This window comes from Pseudorca crassidens, chromosome 7 (genome assembly GCF_039906515.1).
Source record: "Pseudorca crassidens isolate mPseCra1 chromosome 7, mPseCra1.hap1, whole genome shotgun sequence".
Classification (NCBI taxonomy): domain Eukaryota; kingdom Metazoa; phylum Chordata; class Mammalia; order Artiodactyla; family Delphinidae; genus Pseudorca; species Pseudorca crassidens.
This window is the reverse complement of record NC_090302.1, coordinates 52,812,501-52,831,953: the sequence shown is the minus strand read 5'-3', so window position 1 is coordinate 52,831,953 and position 19,453 is coordinate 52,812,501. Positions and strand designations below refer to the sequence as shown.

Genomic DNA, 19,453 nt, shown 5'->3' with positions numbered 1-19,453 from the left:
CTTAATTACAGAATTCCCTCCTCACTGATTCTGTGGAAGAAATAAGTTGCTGTTCTCCATGTGACTTTCGCATTCCTTCCTTATGGGAAGGGAGACCATCTGTGGGGAGGGGAGCACGTCACACCTTCACATTAACCACCAGCTGTCTCCCTTCTCTGCTCCCCTTCCTTCCCAGATCACTGAAGCTTTCCTCCAAGGGGACCAGATCCTCCTTTTGGGCTTTGCTCCCAAACATGCTCATCATTTATGGCAGGCCCAGCCCCTCCGGATGCTGCCCTGCCGGCAAAATTAACGCCAATGGACCTCAGCTAAAAACCCTACCCTGACTCCAAGCCTACCCTTTCGTCTCTACAGGTGCCATTCCTGACTAGAGATTTGGGTCTCATCTGTCTCTCAGATGGTATGTGTTGATAGATGGTGATAAGGTCAGGTATCAGCAGCATTTTAAAAACACTGCTTTCATTTCTCTGGTTTGAAGATCCCCAGGGAGGCAGTGAGCCCAATCCAGAGACCAGGTTTCTAGTATGAAGTAGTATGAACAAAGGGTGTGTAAGCAAACAAAACGAAGACAAAAGCAAAACGCACACACCGTCTCTGGTTCACAAGTGTGATACCTTTGCAAATAACTGTGGGTCTCATTGCCAGCAATGTGCTCCTAAAAGTTTTTTACATTAAAAAAATTGCAAATCAAAGTCTCTCTTTCTATTGACTGCTACTTAAAATGTCAATGTGCAGGCAAAGGAGGACATGTTACTTGGACCTAGCTTCTTTGATTACCCCCTTCCCTCCCCAGGTGCTCCAGATAGAAGCTTGACAACCTCTCCCTTCCTGACACGGCCCAGTGTGTCTCAGAGGTTCATCTTGGTACGATAACCAAAATGAAGTTAAGACTGACACCTAATTTTCATAATTTCTAAGTCCTCAAACTCCTCTATACTTTTACAAAGTAAATATCTTAAAGTTATTTTTAGGAAAAATAAGATAGTGGGTGACAGGTTGACCTGACATGACCCCGACCATTTTCATCAATAGATCTTTTTTTTTTTTGGGGGGGGCTCCTCCAATCCAACATGTACCCCCCACTAACTCATGGATACCTTACAGCCCATGTATCACATTATTGGTTTACCAGACACTTCATACGTTATTTTTCTTTAAAGTTTATCCTCCTGCCAGTCCTATAATCTATTACCATCTGATGACAAGTCAAGTACTTATGAGTGACTTACACCAAGTCACAGTCAAAAGTGACCTGGGGTATAGACTTATTACCACACAGTGGATTCTCCCACTATGTGTCTAAACAGGCTTGTTGGTGGGACCTTCCCATCCTTCCCTTTCTTCCTTCTTTCTTTTCTTCCTTCCTTCCTTCCATCCATCCTTCCTTCCTTTTACTGTTGTCATTTGACTTATATTGAGGGCCTTTTACTCTATGAAGGAAGGGTTGCCTGTCCCTGAGGCAATAACAGTGTCAGGAGTTTTTCTGATTTCCCACCACAGGTGGGATAGGACTCCAGGACAGGGACAGAGGTGTGATATATACTGTCACCTAACAAGCACGATTACCAAAAAGAAGGAAGAAAAAAATAATCTTCAAAGTCAAGAATATTTCAGTCTCATTTCCAGGAATATGCTCCTGAAAGTTAAATTCCTAGAACCTTCTATTTATTTATTTGTTAATAAGCGGGTGCCGACACGGAGCCTGCAGTGACTTGCCCCATGCCTGCTTCTCATCTGTAGTAGAAAGTAAGCAGTGCCCTGGCAAGTAACTGTCGCCAGGACCATGTGCATCTGCGGCAACACTGAAAAGTGGAGGCTACAATTGTGGCTCCTTTTCCTTCCTGCTCAAGTCAATGGCTCCTACTGGGGTGAAATTGTCAACTTTAGGAAACTCATTCGCATGTAGCGAACAGGGCAGAATATGTCCTCTCCCCTAAAAATAGCTTCCTAGAGACCAGAGCCTCAGGATAAAAGCCTGTATCTACACTGTCATGAAAGAGGCCAGAAAGGAAAAAATGCAAATCTAAGTAACAGACTAAAGTCAGTGACTTTTACAGAGAACATCCTTCTGTTCAACGGGTATAAATACATTATTTTAATATTTTCCACAGCATTCTTCTGAGGAAGCTGGATGTATTTATCATTATCTTCCATTTCGGAGCTCCTACTATAACAAGGCAAATCACAGCACCTTCCCAAACCCACATAATGAGCCATAGCTTACAGCATTTTCTCACTACTTGAAACTCCTGGTTATAAAATTCCAGATGCGCAAGTGTCTGGTGCCAATGAGAATCCGTAACTAGAAAATTCATGTTTGTTAATTCTGCTCTTCAAGCTATCAGACCATGTTGTTTCAACTTCCACACGTTTTAACGCTCTTTTATTTTTTATTAAAAAAATTGTCTGCATAGTATTAGTAGGAATAGCACAGTAAGGATCAGGGTCACGACAGAGAACGCAGACTTACCTCAATGTGCTGAAACATATATGGGTGATTGCAGATTTTTCTCAACTGCATGATAGTGTTCATAAGTGTCTTAGCGCCTCCTTTCCCCTAAGAACAAGTAGAGGAGAGTGAAAATAGAAGTTATTAATTGATCAGGTATTTCCCATTAAAAAAAAAAGTAGGCTTCTATAGAAACAGCAAAGGGCCATAGGTCTTCTCGGTAACCTACACCTCTTGTGGTCCAAAGTTCCTGTTACTATTACATAGTTGTTTCTGAATTAGATATAACATCTTCCTTGTGACTAACTTATCCTTGAGGAGGGAATTATGCCCAGTGGATGACTTTGAGAAATAACTGTCTATTCGCTAGGATTCACAGCTGTCTATTCCCTAGAACACGGAACAGATGCCCAGAGAATGAAACTGGGTTGTGAAACCTTCTATAATGCCACCACACCCTTAGGCAGCTATATTCCGTGCAGAACTGACACGAGCATAGCTAACTATTTTGGTGATACGAACACCAAGATGGTGTTCGTTTCTAACTGCTCCTATGCAGTTTGCAGGTAAGAGGCTAAGAGATTTTCTTAGGCAGCAACAATAGCTCCAGAAAAAGCCCAGTAATTTGCTTCGACAAATCAGCATTAGCAGGGATGTTTCCTAGGAGTATCCAGTGTCACAGCCCCAAGAAGATACATGACAGCACCTTGAGTTGCAACATCTTCCACAACGTACCTTCTTATCTTTCTCCGAACCGTCTGTGAGGAGGATCCCTTTGGCTTGCATATGGCGATACAGAATCTTCTGCAGAGCTGACATGTCACACTTGATCACATATTCAACCTGGGGAAAAAGAACAGTAAGTAGAGCGGGAGAGAGAAGGTGCCTGTTCTAAGAAGACTGTTGAGACATGGCTGCTGGTGGCACTCCTGGAACCACAAAGGTATCTCTCTTGCCCCCCTCTTGGATTCATGGAGGAGGTGGGGTGGGGTGGTGGTAGTGATGGAGAGGACCACAGTCGTCACTACTAAAGGTACCATTATACTGTAGAGACCTTCAAAAGGCTGTATGTCACCACTGACACTAGGGTCATGTTTTTGGAAATTTCTTGACTTGTTCCATATTTGAGAGAAAGAGAGAGAGAGAGAGGCTGGCAAACTGTTCAAATTCAAAGATGTTCCACACAGAGTATTTTCTTTTCTATTTTTTTTATAGTATTTCCTCTGCTTCCCACCTATACCTCCTTTCCTATGAACAGAACAGTTTTAGGAAAAACAGTGCTCGGCCAATAACCTCTGGTTTTCTTTGGAAAACACTTTTTTTTTTTTTTTTTTTTTTGCGGTACACGGGACTCTCACTGCTGTGGCCTCTTCCATTGCGGAGCACAGGCTCCGGACACGCAGGCTCAGCGGCCATGGCTCATGGGCCCAGCTGCTCCGCGGCATGTGGGATCTTCCCGGACTGGGGCACGAACCCGTGTTCCCTGCATCGGCAGGCGGACTCTCAACCACTGCACCACCAGGGAAGCCCGGAAAACATTTTTTAAATGGTCCTAGGTGGCTACCCCCAATACCAATCTGAAAAGGAGATTCATGAGAGCCCTAGGTTGACTATATGTAATTACCCTCTGTTTTTGAAGGATGAGAGGATCCTACCCTAGTGAGGATAACAGGCAAAGGAGAGGAATTCATCCACAATTGGACGCAACTTTAGGACCATATTCTTTAGAGGCAAGGCCGCATGTGCTTCCATTTTGAAATAACAGAAAAATCCAATTTAAAACAGTGAAAGGGAATTCACATGCTGGTGGTTTCACACACACCTGCAATACTTCTCGCACGCCCCTAATGCACACAATCTGCCCTGATTATTTCCTATTATTGTTTTTCTTTATTAAAAAAAATCCCCAGAATACAAATGTGAAATTTTCATAATAAACATCAGATTAATGCCTAGAAATCTGCAGAATGTGATTAAAAGCAAATCAGCAAGCTGCCTAATGTTTAACAAACTGATTAAAAATGATCAGGTTATTTTCAGCTCTGAGGGCCAGGGCGAGGAGGTCACAGATGAAAAGAAGTTGAATATTCATTCGATTGTTGCTTTAGAAGGAACCTGTCAGGCCAGCCAGAACCGCAACTAATAGCCTTTTGCTACTCGTTTTGATGCACCAAATCAGATTAGAGAAAGGTGGATTCTTCTGCAGAAAAGTTAAGAAAAGCAAGTGACCTGCCATAGACTTGTTTTAGTTTTTAATGACTTTCTTGGCCAGGGTGGAAAAAACATCTCCAAGCTTAATAAATAAGGATGCACCATTAGTACAGGCTTTGTGCTCCACAGACTTGATGCTGCATGTTTTTAAAGTACTTCGGCTTTTTCAAGAGCTGTTAACTCTCCACGAAACTTGATGACGGTGTAGAAGAATGTTAAACAACTTCAGACTTTAACGAGCATAAGGATAAAAATGACACCAAGGGCTAGTATTATTGAGTTCTTTCTATGGACCAGGCCCCGTGCAAAAATGCTTTATGTGCCCTCTCCCATTTCACTACACAAGAGCTGTAGGACAGTTACATTTAGTGGTGCTCCAGTTTTATAGATAAGGAACCTGAGCATCAGAAAGGTTAAGTGACTGGGTTGAAACGACGCAGCTATTTAATGGTGTAGTTAGGATCGAACCAGACTCGACTTCCTTAAGCTCTATGCTAAGGATGACCACGGAGACTTTTAGGTTTCCCAGTTCTGCCCTGATGGTTCACCTTCACCTGGGCCTCCCTGCCAGCCAGCCTGTGCATACTTTCCTGAATGTGGAAAGGAGGGCTGAGGCTTGCTCGTGAGTGCGTTAGGAGACAGAAGAACCAGAATGAGGGACTGGACCCTCAACCTCCTTCCCATCAGTTAGCTGCTGCTAAGAGCTGGAGGGGAGGGAGTTTGGGAAGCAGGAGGCATGCACGATGATGCCATGCAGAGAGGGATGTCAAACACCCCCAGAGGGGCCAAGTCAGCAAAGAAGCGAGCTCAACCCTAGAACCTGATGGCTGCTGTAGGAAGGCGATGTTCCCCCCAGCCCTCCTCCCAAGCACCATTAGGGGGTACCAGAAGCTAGTTTGATACACATCATCAAAATCACCATCCTAAGTTTCACGACTATATTTTACGTTTGCTCCCTGTAACCTCCCAAACAAGTCCAAGCTGTTTTGTTTGTCTTTGTACTTTCCCCCAGGCCTGGGCTGAGGGTCCTTAGTCTTAGGGCTTCCTTTCCAAATTTCACTCTCCCCGAGGGCTCTTTGGAAGACCTTCCCCAATCACATCTATCAGCCAAAGTCAATCTTCCTTTTCATTTCCCGCAAAGAAGTGGTCATTAAACTTTTTCGATGGCAGTTCCTTACCAGGAGGACACGCTAAAGCGCCTCTTTCCAATACACGCCCATATATTTAACTATGAATTATACGCACGCGCGGACATTAATGTCTCAAAACACAAGTTACCTTTAGGACAGGGGTCAATGTTAAAGGCAGTTGATTTATAGCTACATTATACATATATCTACATTTTAAGAGGCCAATTTGATGACATCTAATTTTTTGGGTTATAATGGGGCTGGTGAAAACCCACACTAGGAACAGGAGAGGTGGCAGGACTGCCACCTTTTCCTACCGTCCATCTGTGCTTACGTCATCCGTCTTGTTTTCAACCTGCAATCCTTTGCAAAATCTTTTAAAGCCCTTCATTCATTCTGAGGGTCGGAGGTGTCAGTTTAGTTAAAATGAGATCATCCTAAAATCCTTTTATCTGGATACGGGGAAACCCGCAATGCTCACAGTAGGCAGAAAGCGCAGGAACCAGGCTGTGACGGGGAGCAGATATCTGATGCCCCAGGTGGAAGTGCTTCCCGTCACACTGCCGCCCGGGATAACCGATACAGTCTAAGCAAGGTATCCTGACTTTCTGATGTGCATACATACCACACGGGTACCAGTATCCATCTGTATGTTAAATTAATAAAGCTTAATTTTTTTTTATTTTTAAGAGAAAAAGTAATATAAATGGAAGCTCTAAAATCTTCTTCCCACACCTCAATGGATTACTAGTAAGCACCTCCCCACATACTCACACACACCCGCTTGTGTGCTCTGGGGACCCCTGTCCTAAAGCACTTGAATGCCTGGATCCTTCCTCCTGATGGGGTGGACGATGCTGCCTTTCATCGTCATGCCATTGCTCAGTGACATCTCACACCATGCCTCCAATTTCTGGTACAGCTCCTGCACCTTCCAGCCCCGCCCAAGGGCAGTGCAGTGCACAGAGCAAGCCATCAGAGCTATGCATTGAGAAAAGGGCAGACTGAAGAATTCTAAGGTAGACATGCAGACTGACAGTGGCAAGGCGAGGAAAGTCTTTGTAATCATCGCGCCATCTCAAACTCTGTTGGGTCTGGGTCACCTCCAAAAAACACGATGGTCCCTGATTAGAGCATGAATTTGAAAGTTCCTCAAAATATGCTGGTGTTGAAGGAAATTAAATCTATGACTCTTTAATAGGGATGATTCTCCCAACACGTTAGGCTATGAGAGCCACTGGGACTATTATTTTCAAATTATATGTAAAATTGGGGTGTCAGCCTCATGGACATGACAGTTATCTCCTAAGACTCCGTATGTTAGTAATGATCAAATCGGTCCCTTCAGGGAGCTAAACTGGGGGGTTATATTGGCCCAGACTCTCCTCCCATATAACCCTGTAAAAGTTTTCTACCTTTATTCATAGTTTCTCCCTAAACACTATTCCTCACTTACAATTTCCCTTCCAAAAGGAGGTATTATTAGACCAATAAATCCAGACTCCTGTGTGTGATATATTACCACTTTGTGAATTGAGATTTCCAAGATTAAATTTATGCAAGTCCCAGCTTCTAGAATCTATGGCAAGAGAGGAACAAAGAGATGATTAATTACATCAAGCATTCTAAATTTTTATATAATGAATATAAAAGCTGCCCATCTAAACAATGCTTTTTTGTGGTTTTATACAGATTATATCAAAATCAGGGTCGATTTTAGGTAGGTCAACCTCTAGTTAATCTCAGACATTGTATACATATTTTAGTATATTTAGACACACACACACACACACACACACACACACACACACACACAGCCAATGGCAAGTACAGTTGGTTCTTAATTATACAAAGGGGAAAGTCAGCACAGACAACTTCAAATGGGAGCTAAATCGAAACATCAATTTTTCTTTAGCTTAAGTTAGGTTTTATGTAACCCCTTTTCCATGAACTGCCCTTCTTCCGTGAGTGTAATGAATGGATCTTATGCCAGTAGCTTGGTGGTGGTGTTGGGAGGGGCCTGGAGACAGTATATTCTCTTGCTCATTAGGTGTTTCATTAGACTCATTAAGTCATTAAATACTCATTGATTAAAACTAATTTTTATTAAATACTCATTCATTAAAACTAATTTTTCTATGAAGTAGAACTGCATTTATCAAACTGTGGCCCTTCTATGCCTGCTTTGGTATCATCTGAGGAAATACAGACTCCTGAGGTCACTCCCACTATACTGAACAGAATTACTGGGGCTAGGGCTGGTACTTTGTATTTTTAAGAGTTTTTCTATCTGAAAACTCAACAATAGAAAAGAAATAATTGGGAAAAAAATTGGCCAAAGATTTAAGCACCACTTCATCAAAGAAGACATATGAATGCCAAATAAACACATGAAGACGAGTCACAAGATATCAGCACACAATTACTGAAATGGCCAACAGTGTTAAAAACTGAAAATATCAAGTATTGAGGAGAATGTGGAGGAACTGGAATGCTCATACATTGCTGGCGGGACGACAAAATGGTTCAGACTCCTTATAAAACCATTTGGAAGTTTCTTATAAAGTTATGTGTACATTTACCATATGACCAAGCAAGCCCACTCCTAGATATTTACTAAAATGAAATGAAAACCTATGTTCACACAAAAACCTATACACAAATGTTCATAGCAGACTTATGCATAACCATCAAAAACTAGAAACAACCCAAATTTCCTTCAGTTAAATGGATAAACAAACTCTGGTGCATCAATATAATAGAATATTATTCAACAATAAAAATGAACCAATTAATGATACATCCAACACCTTGGATGTATCTCAAATTCATTACACTAAATGAAAAACCAGATGCAAAAGGTCTGATGAGACACATTGTCTGATTCCCTTCATACAACATTCTGGAACAGGCAAAACTACAGGGATGGAGAACAAATTAGCGGTTGTATGAGGCTAAGGGTAGAGGGAGAGTTTGACTAAAAAGTGAGAGCACTAGGAAATTTTTGGTCGGGGGGACTGGGAGACAGTATTGTTCTGTATTTTGATTGTGGGTAGAGTTAACGTAGCTATGTATTTGTCAAAATTCAGAACTATAACACCAAAAAGAGTGAATTTTATTATACGTAAATTAAAAAATAAAATGGAAATCCACTTCCTTGATTCTTTTTCATGAAAACATTTGAGCATCACTTCTATAAAATATTTAGCCTTTTCCTGCCATCGGCCACAATTCCTTTCTAGATTCCTTATGCAGCCTGAGAAAGACATATATGTTGTTTGTGGCTACAAGCAGATGGTGGCAGAAGAAAGCTCCTTATCCCCAAGGATGACACTTAAATGGCCAATCTTCCCCAGATTAAAAAAATCCTAACAAGGTAGAAAGAGCAAAGAGTGAAAACTGGCCAAACCACATCAATAACAGCTACATACACATGTCAAGTGATCAGTTCCCCTATTCGCCATGAAAAGGTTATGGGGACAGAGATGGGGCAGGAACACACAAAGTGCCAGGACCAGAGGACAGTGAGAAAGAACTTGAAGTGAACAGGGAAGCAGAACCAGAAGTCAGCAACAGAAACGGCAGTGTGAGTAGAAAGTAAGGACTCTGGTGGTAGCAGCTGTCACCAGTTGAGCCCTTACCACGTGCCAGCCATAGTGTTATGAGTACTGCATCCATTCAATCCTCTTCTGTGAAGCAGGTATTGTCTATTTGCCACTTCATTGATGAGAACACTGACACCCACTGGGTTAAGAGACTTGCCCAAGCTCACACAGCTAGTATGAGACGGAGAATGCAGTGGGGACCCAGGTCCACTCTGACGGGCAGAGCCCATGACTTCCACTCCACCAAGTTGCCTCCAGGTAAGGTAGCTTATCCACAGATAATTCAGTCATATGTTGGAGACAGTGCGGGTTCAGTTCCAGACCAACAAAAGAAAGGGAATATGGTAATCAAAAAATACTTTATTGCTAAAAAATGCTAACTATCATCTGAGCCTTCAGTGAGTCATCATCTTTTTGCAATGGTACATCCAAGATCACTGATCACAGATCACCGTAACACATAAAACAATAATGAAAAGGCTTGAAATATTGCGAGAATTACCAAAACGTGACACATAGACATGAAATTAGCATATGCCGAAAAATGGTGCTGACAGACTTGCTCAACGCAGGGTTGCCACAAACCTTCAATTTGGGGGAAAAAGACATGGTATCTATGAAGGACAATGAAGCAAAGTGCAATAAAATGAGGTATGCCTGTATATCACACACAGGGTGTCTAACATACCTCCAATATAAAAATATGGATATTAAACAGTACATGTGTACTTTATGTCGGAAACATGCTCTTGAAAATCTAATCTTAGATTTTTAAAAATTTATCAATACTCAGGAAGTTTTCTTGTGAAAAGAGCTGTGAAATAGACATTTTAGTAAAGCAAAGAATCCCTTTGTGATATAACCAATCACCCCATAATCCTTATGCTGCAAAAGTTTGGATTTTTTTTGCGGTACGCGGGCCTCTCACTGTTGTGGCCTCTCCCGTTGCGGAGCACAGGCTCCGGACGCGCAGGCTCAGCGGCCATGGCTCACGAGCCCAGCCGCTCCGCGGCATGTGGGATCCTTCTGGACCGGGGCATGAACCCGTGTCCCCTGCATTGGCAGGCGGACTCTCAACCACTGCACCACAAGGGAAGCCCAAAAGTTTGGATTTTAATACAATGGATTTTCTTAAAACAGGGCATACTTTCAACTTGTAATGTGCTTTTAAAATATCTATCTATATTAGCCAGTCAGGACTGGCTAATACAGACTAATGAGTAACAAGATTAAGAAGTTTTATGGAATGAATAAATGAAGAACTTCAGTTAATTGCCTTTTATTTTATAGCTCTTCTAAAGAAACAAAAGGAAGTATGGGACAAATTAAAATCTTTAACATTCCGTCTCTATAACTTGCAGGATCTCAGTAACATTCAAGGCAGCCACATGACCACTGTACCCATTCCCCAGCTTATTCTGTAACTAAAGTCCATACTGAATAGAAAGGGGGTTACCCAAAGATGCCAAGACCACACGAAGTCAAAGAAATATCAACGGCATTCAATCCCCAAGATGCATTCACTAGCAAAATAAAATACTCAGATATTTAGGTTTTTGCTGGGATAAGCATGGTGTAAGAACCGTGTTAACATTTAATTTTTTTTCCAACTGCTAGTGAATAGGGGCTTAGGGATCAAAATTCTCTCTTAGCAAAGTGATCAACTTTGTATACTATCTTGCCAATCCCACTTAAAACTGGGCAGGATGAACCACTCTGTTCAAAAAAGTAGAGTCATTAAAACACAATGATGCAAAACACACATTTCACAATTGGCTCCCCTAAAGAGAAAACTCACATCAAACTATCTCATGCAACAAACAGTGCACAATGCCAAACAATCTATCTTTTAAGAGAATGAAACGTAGAACTCCAGTGTGTGCGGTTCCAAACTATGATCAAAAACATATTAAACCAAAACCCAAATCCAACCCCAAAATGTGGAGCTAAGGGCTCAAAAGACATTCTAAAGCACTGAAAAATCAGTGTCCAAAAAGTCATCTGAAAAGTATTTCTTAAAATGTTCACGGGAACTTAAATTAGATGATGCGTCTGTAATTTGCAGGAACCCTAGTTTTCACTTACTATCAGAACCGTGACATCCCAAGCATCTGATAGTAAACACATTACCGGGAAACCTGGCAAATGTTTACCACGTCCCTTGGTATTGATACAAGCCCCAAACTCAAAGGCTTATGTGGCTCAAAGCAGAACATTTCTATGGCGCCCGCAAGAGTCAACTCAACGAGGTTAGTAAAAAGAAAAAATCTAAAGTTAAAACAGAATGTTAATTCATGTAATGTTAAGTGAATGTAAGTTAAAATGTAATGAGACTTAATGAATTTGGTTATTTTTTAAAATCTGCCCCCAAACTTTTGGAAACCAAGATGAAATGCTAAAATTTCCCTTCTCTCTCTACATTAAATCCCCTAGCTTCCATTTAACAAAAAAAAATCCTTTAAGATATTTCCCAGTTACCTGGAACTAAAATACATGCCTGCTGTTTCCGAAACACAATTTCAGGGGCAGGTAGTCCAAATGTATTGGCAGGGGAAGAAACCACAACTTTTGAATTTGCAACATACTTTTTCTGGAAGCTGGGATTCAACTTCTTTCTTCAGTCTCCTCAGTAAAAATGGTCTCAACACCTTATGCAGACGCCTGATGATCAATATAGTTTCTTCTTCATTTAAGTCCACCTATAAGAGAACCTTAGATGAATTTGATCTTTTGCTTTTTTTAAAAAAAAGATCTCTCATGCAATGACTCTTCATGTTACATTTATTATTGGTTTCAATATATGATTGAAATTTTATGTGCATTAAGGCTAGGTTTATACCCATCATGTACACCTCAGAATGCTGTTCCCACCTTCCTACCAGGTGGTAACAGAACAGCCTCTAAATGGGTGTCTTGGTCTGAATGCTGAGTTTTGTAGAAAACGGCCCAGAGCCATCAGTTTTAGATCAGGAGTGTTAACAGCTCAGAATTTTATGGGATATGATTGCAGTAAGGGCTGACTAAAGGCTGAGGTAGAACACGAGTAAAAGGGCAATAGTTAATGCGTTCTTCCTTCAAACGGAAGCATTAAGTTAGGCTCTTAACTTTGATTGTCTCAGATGCAGAAACATACCAAGGGAACAGGGCCTGAACCTGAAAAGAACAAGAGTGGATCCAGGTTACATCGGTGGCTTTCTAAGCCCCTCTACCTGCATCCTCCTTTGCTCTGCTCTGATCTTGTTCAAGTTCAGTCCTGTTTATAGGTAACTCCTTCGCTTTCTCTTTCACCTTCCTCTATTCACCTCTAGGGGGCAGAGCTGATTGACGTTACCTTCTCCAAATGGGCAAGCCAGTGAATTCCTAACAAAAGGCTAATGTACCTGTGACATCTCAAAATTAAAGGGCCAAATAGTTCCAACATAAATTTCCCTGAAGCATTTTAAGTGGCTTTTCGTTCCTATAGTGGAAGGAACGATAATAAGAAATTTGAAAATGGCTACTCCAGGGTTTGAGGAGTTACTTATACACACACAAGACAGGCTTACATAAAACCTGAAAACAATGTGTAAAGAAAATTAGTATAAACCAGTTCGGTTTTACATACAAGCTCTTAATGTGGAAATGGCTTAAAGGGAAGCCCAAGTTTCTAACAAGGAAATATTTCTTTTTAAGGTTTATATTCGGTTGGTTGAGTTGTGGTTAAATAGATTGAACAAATATCTCTGCATTTATCCTCCTTGTGGCCTGTAGCAGTTAAGCACTCCACCAGCCAGAAACACCCTCTGTTGGCCTGGTTAACACACTGGCAAAAGACAATGGGATTAGGACACCCTACATCCTAGATCTTACATCCATTATGAGATCCATTTTCTTTGGATGGAAAAATATCCCTGGAGTGAGAACATACACATCCACCGATTGGCTTCCTGATACTTTCCAACACTGTAAACCACCCTATGGGTTTTCTGTGGCTCTAGTGTTCTCAGCTTTAGGTCTTTTCATTTCATTTCATTGTGATGCAGCGGGAAAAACAAAAGTTAGGCCAGTACCCTTTCTCCAGTCATGGCAAATGGAGCATTAAACCACTGCTCAAATGTGCTGCAGCTCTTAAAAATCGTGGGAAGGAGGAAGTTGAGGAGGGCCCAGAGCTCCGGGAGCTTATTCTGCAGGGGGGTCCCGGTCAAGAGGATCCTTCTGGGGGCCACGTAGTGAGTGTTCAGAACCTGAGTCAGCTTGCAGTGGTGATTCTTCATTCGGTGGCCTTCGTCCACTATCATGTATTTCCACCGAATCTATAACACAAGAGGAAGGACCAACATGCGGTGAACAAGGGAAAACACAACTGCTTCTAAGAGGCAAGTGGTGATGTGGAAAACCAAAGAACTCATGCTTGGTAAAAGCTATGACATGAGATTCCTTAGCATAAAAGAATCTTAACAGTCTATTTCCCATACCTGACAGATCATCGTGCACTATGTAGTAATGGAATGGATTGATAGAATGTGATTCCAAATTACCCTTTCACAGAGACGGAAACTTGGGCCCAGAATGAAATGGTTGGGCCAGAATTAGCTCCTGTGTCTCCCCATCCAATACTCCTCCTATTAATGTTATGTCATGTCAGCTATGCCGGATTTAATGGCTCTGTTACCTCTGCTCATAGTAAGTACAGAATATAGCTCCTCACTTGAAGCACAGGTTAATGACTGATTTCTCCAAGATGGCGTCAGCAGGCACCTGCAGCGGAAGTACTCTGGCTTCGTGCCCTTTTTCTATTGCCTTGGCTGACTACTACCTTCAGGGTTTGGCTCATGGTTTTTTTTTGTTAATTTTTTTTTTTTTAATTTGAACTTAGTTGCTAACATTTAAAAATTGGAACATTTCACATAAAAATCTGGACATCCAGCTTCTTTTAAAACGTTAGAAGATCTGGCAACCCGGACTCTCTTAGTTCATACATACTCCTTACCTGCCAGGTCTAGGACCCCAATTTCAAGATGTCTAAAATGAAAGGAGAGACTTACTGGCAGAGAGGGCAGTGCTAAAATAGCATTCCTCTGTTTATGCCAAAACTTCAGAATTAAACACAATATATTCCACCAGCATAACTATCACTTCAAAAATTAAAAATGTGACCATATGTCACGATCTTCCTTCCTAAGTCTACACACAGTCCCCTTCCCCTCTCACATGTGACCCTTCAGCCCTCTCCAAGGTCATTGTTTCTCAAAGTGAGAACAATGAGGAATATCCCACTAAGCCTATCCATTCCCCACAAAACAGCGGCAATGGCCAAGAAAAGCATCTGGTGCTCAGATGTCCCTGGATCCCGCTGCAAAGCTCTTAGAGAGGAGGGAGACGGCAAAGCGTTCTGTAAAGTCCTCTCCTTCCTCATTAGAAGCACCAGTGAAGTCCCGGGAAAAGGAATAAAATCATCAGTCAGGCTGGGATGTTCGGGTAAAAGAAACTCCCAGAGTTTTAAAATTTTTTTTCCTTCCTCTGCTACCTCTGAGAAAATTGCTTAAGGATAATTAAAGTTGTACGATCAATTGTCCCAAAGTTACCAATAGCATGAAAAGAGGCCAGGAGATAAAAATGTATTTAAGTCAACATTCTAAATCTACTTCCCTGCCTAACTTAGCTTCTGAAATAATAAACAAGGAATCAGAGGCCTATGATTTTGCTATCGGGTCTACTACTAATTAGGTCTTGCACTCAGAAAAAAATGACTACCCCTTTCTAGAGCTTCATTTCTCCAGTGACAAATAAAAGCAATACACCTCGTTACCAGGCGTCTCTGATGAATTCTGAAATACATAGGCAGAAGACATGATATGAATTTTCTTTAAAGGATCTCAAATGTACAAACACATTCCCACAGTTATATTGAAAACACGTCATTCCTGACACCGCCAAATTCATCTTGGAGCGTGAGGAAGAGGAACACAGCATTGTTGCTGGTGCCGTCTCAAGGATTAAACAAACCTCCCCTGGGAGCCCATTTCCTCTATGTTATTTCCTAGGAGGCCATGAACAGAACTCTGTTCCCAGGGCAAAGGTTTAATGCAGAGATAGAACAGACCCCAGAAACAGTGATTCTGTTCGATTCTGACCATAACTTAGTTTCAGATTATAGTGCTTTCAAAACACCACAGGGTAAAAGAAATTACTAAAGGAAAAAAAATTAAGTTTTCATGCTTCCTCTATGACAGAAACTACTCCCATTATTCTACATGAATATATTAGGACACAAGATGATATAAATGGAGAAAAAAATTCTATTTTTTGGCTAAAGGACAACTTAGGACATACAAATTAGCAGACATGTAGGTCACAGGTAGAAAACGACTCTTTCCCGGCTCCAAATAGTCACAGAAAGAGCCCAGAGTAATTCAAACAATAATAGCCCATTATTTCACCAGGAAGAACATAAAACAGGAATAGCACAAAAACTGCAGCTGGCATAAATGTTCATATGGAGAAGACCATATGGAGAAATGCCTACTCATCTCTGGAGAGACAAAGACACAAGAGAAATGACGTTACACTGCTGACAATATCCCAGGGCAACAAAAACAATTATTTCTTCCATAAGCACGACGTTCAGGGCTGTTGGAGAGAAAAAAAAGAGTTGAAGGAACCCAGGTGAATTCTTTTTTTTTGCGGTACACGGGCCTCCCACTGCTGTGGCCTCTCCCGCTGCGGAGCACAAGCTCCGGACCCGCTGGCTCAGCGGCCACGGCTCACGGGCCCAGCCGCTCCACGGCATGTGGGATCTTCCCGGACCGGGGCACGAACCCGCGTCCCCTGCAGCGGCAGGCGGACTCTCAACCACTGCGCCACCAGGGAAGCCCCCAGGTGAATTTTTTTAGGAGATGTAAGCGCATAAACTATGATAGGATAGGGTAGGTAAGAGTCCCAGGATCAGTGACATACAACCACCACCAAAATAAAACACGAAAAACCCCAGCATACATAAAATGAAAAACGCATGACCAAAATACATCTGACTGAAAAAGAGAGAGAGAGAGAGAGACCAGCCATCTAACGAGCAAATTATACTAGTGAGTATAATTTGGGGAACACTTTACACTCCAGTTGCGATAGTCCATAATTAGAGATAAGAGAATTTTTTTAAACATACCTTTGCAAGAATGTGCTTGTCTTTTATAATGTACTCATAAGTAGTCAGGAGGACATTGAATTTGCCACTCCGTAACTGGGGGACGAGGGAGCGACGCATGGCAGGGGTGCCCTGAATGGGAAGAAAATACAGATGTATATTACCCGATGGAAGGAGGCGTGCGTTGTCTCTCACTACTCAGGCTTAATGGAGCCCAGGCATGTGACTAAGGACTGCACATACATGCAATTATCATATACAGATCCATTATCCAGGAAGAAAGTGCTTGGCAAAATTGCTCACACGTCTGGACACTTTTCAGACCTTTGTGGAGAAGCTTTCCCACTGCAGACCGAGGGAAGCGGGGGAGAAAGAAAGGAAATTATGGTGACCCCAAGGTGGCAGAGAACCCGCTGCTCCGCTGAAAGGCTCCATTTCTACAGGAGCGTCCAGCAGGCGCCCGGGCGCCCGGGTAATTGTCTAACTTTGCAGGAACAGTGGGCATGGCAGCAGCACGCGGGATGTGTGATATTTGTCATTTGTATTACTCTCATCAGAAACCTCGCAATATGATAATTAACAATTTTCTTCTGCGTTTCACTATCTGAAAGTAATTATGGTTTATTACAGTAATCTTCTTGGGATGATTAACTCTCACTGTTCAGTACATGATGTACATGACAAAACTTTACAACCAGATACAGTTCACAGATGTGCATAGGGAATGAAGAAAATAGGGTCTATATATAAATGTGGAAAAGCAAAAAATAAATACAGGATTCCAAACCTTGTAAGAAATTTTCACCACGGAAGGAGCCCATTTGTCAAATTCATATGTCCAGTTAGATAGAGTCCTATAGAACAAAAGAAAACAAAATACAGAGAGACATTTGTATAAAAATCTGTGATTAAAAAGACGTTCTTACTCACTTTTAGGTCTCACCTTGAAAGGGGCTAGAGAATATAAAATAGCTCAACTGCATATTCATTTTAAAGGTGTGGAAATAAGAGATAAGTTAGAAACAAGCTGCCACAAAGCATGACAAGTTTGTTTGTGGGTTCACACGAAATCTCATAAGAGAAAAAAAATTAAAGAATGCATGAATATAGATGGCAAAAAACATCTTAATTTTAATACTGAAAAACAGCAATTACCAGAGTGATTTGGGGACTCTTCAGAAACAGCCATATAAAGTTCAGAGAAAAGTTGAGTCAGGAAAAAGTAACGACAAAAGCACATGAACATACTAAATAAATCTGTCAAGAGGGGGCAGGGGAAAAATATTAAATGCCTTAAAAGGCAAAATCCCTGAAAGCATCAATGTAACATATGAGTCAGAACATGCAAAACACAGATAAAACCCAAAATATATGTTCAAGATGTAGATAATATGGAAAGGGTGTCTAAGTTCCACGGATTCAAATAATACGGATTAAAGAGGTCTGTAAATAACTCATTTAGACAAAGTTTGAAGGAAATACTAAAACAATATTTTTTCGCAAGGCCCAAGTCTGTAATTAGCACTGAGATCTAGAAGAGGATCTCAGTGAACAGAACTGCAACCTCACACCCACAGTCAGAGACACACTCCCATCCAAGGAGGGCGGTTTTGAACAGGTATCCCTTCCCTCAGGGGTACCCACCAAAGACCCACGAGGAGCCATGCAGTGGGCGAGGCACCGGGAATTTAACAGTGAAGACCCATCCTTACAAAGTGACAAAGTCACTGCAGATAAACTGCGAGTACTGAGGGCGGTTTAATGCAAAATTCAGTTACGATTTTGATTTAGATTCTGCTTTAAGAGGGACACTGAAGGAAGATTTAAGAATATATAATTTTTGAATATATATATAACCTTTTGGAAATGGAAAAAGAAAAAAAATCAAAGAAATCTTAAAAAAAATCAAAACCTTTCAGCTTCATGAACCACTTTAGGCGTGATGAAGAATGAGACCCACTGCACAGTGTGCAGGCTGTGTAGACCGCAATGCTAAGGGCTGAAAAAAAATCACTTCATCCTGTGCTTATGCAGCCAATCAAAGGGTGGGAAAAGAAAACCTAAATCCGGATTATATGCTCTTGATAATCCCACTACAGGCTACAATTCTGCCTTAAGGGAAAAACAAGGACAAACTATGAATAGGGCAAGCTCCAACATAAAGAAAGATAACTGCAGAATAAATGGCTTTACTTACGAAAGGGGAACAATGATGAGATAGGGGCCATTGAGTCTTTTGTGCTCCATCAGATAAGTGATGAGTGCAATGGTCTGTATGGTCTTTCCCAGCCCCATTTCATCAGCTAAGATTCCGTTCAAATTGTTATTATACAGAGAAACCATCCATTCCAGGCCCTGGAGCTGAAATGAAGAGTAATTGCTTCAATTATCCAAGATCTGCACAGGTAATTAATACTAATACAAAGCAAGTGAGGCTGCGACTTCTTAACTCCTCGGTGCTGTACGTTGGATTTCCCACAGTAGGAAAGTACGGGAAGCACCAACACAAAGAGAATTTCATATATGAGCCTGTAATCGCCCCTGATGCCTGGCAGGTGCTGAGTGCTAATCAGATTTAGAAGTGATGGGCTGGAGCATACTGGGGGGACTTTAAGCAGCTTTGCCGTTCATCCCTACTTAGCATTTCACAGTACATGACATTCTAGAATTATTATAAATGAAGAAAACCCAAACGAAAATCCATTCCAACCACTCCAAGCACAAAAAGCCACCATGAGGATTAAAGAAAAACAAACCAGAAGGCAGGTTTGGCACAAAGATCACAGGTCATTAGAAACAGCCTTCTTGGTGACGAAGAGCCTCCCGGCCCCCCGGGGTGGGATCCCCTCAAGCGAGGACGCAGAGTGACCAGGGAGCCAGGGGCACCTGCTGGGCCCACAGGAGGGCACTTCCTGGCGGAGAAAGCTCCCAGGCA

At 41.7% G+C, this 19,453-nt stretch overlaps 1 protein-coding gene across 6 annotated transcripts in view; it reads right to left on the bottom strand.

Moving 5' to 3' along the window:
- Positions 1-19,453, bottom strand: part of SMARCA2 (SWI/SNF related, matrix associated, actin dependent regulator of chromatin, subfamily a, member 2) — a 173,516-nt gene that overhangs the window by 88,188 nt on the left and 65,875 nt on the right. For all 6 annotated transcript variants that reach the window (XM_067744250.1, XM_067744253.1, XM_067744254.1 and 3 more), the window contains 7 exons: positions 18,716-18,879; positions 17,306-17,372; positions 16,540-16,650; positions 13,445-13,687; positions 11,981-12,094; positions 3,185-3,292; positions 2,471-2,557 (listed from right to left, as the gene is read on the bottom strand). In XM_067744250.1, coding sequence (XP_067600351.1) covers positions 2,471-2,557; positions 3,185-3,292; positions 11,981-12,094; positions 13,445-13,687; positions 16,540-16,650; positions 17,306-17,372; positions 18,716-18,879 — 894 coding nt within the window. The remainder of the gene's footprint in view (positions 1-2,470; positions 2,558-3,184; positions 3,293-11,980; positions 12,095-13,444; positions 13,688-16,539; positions 16,651-17,305; positions 17,373-18,715; positions 18,880-19,453) is intronic.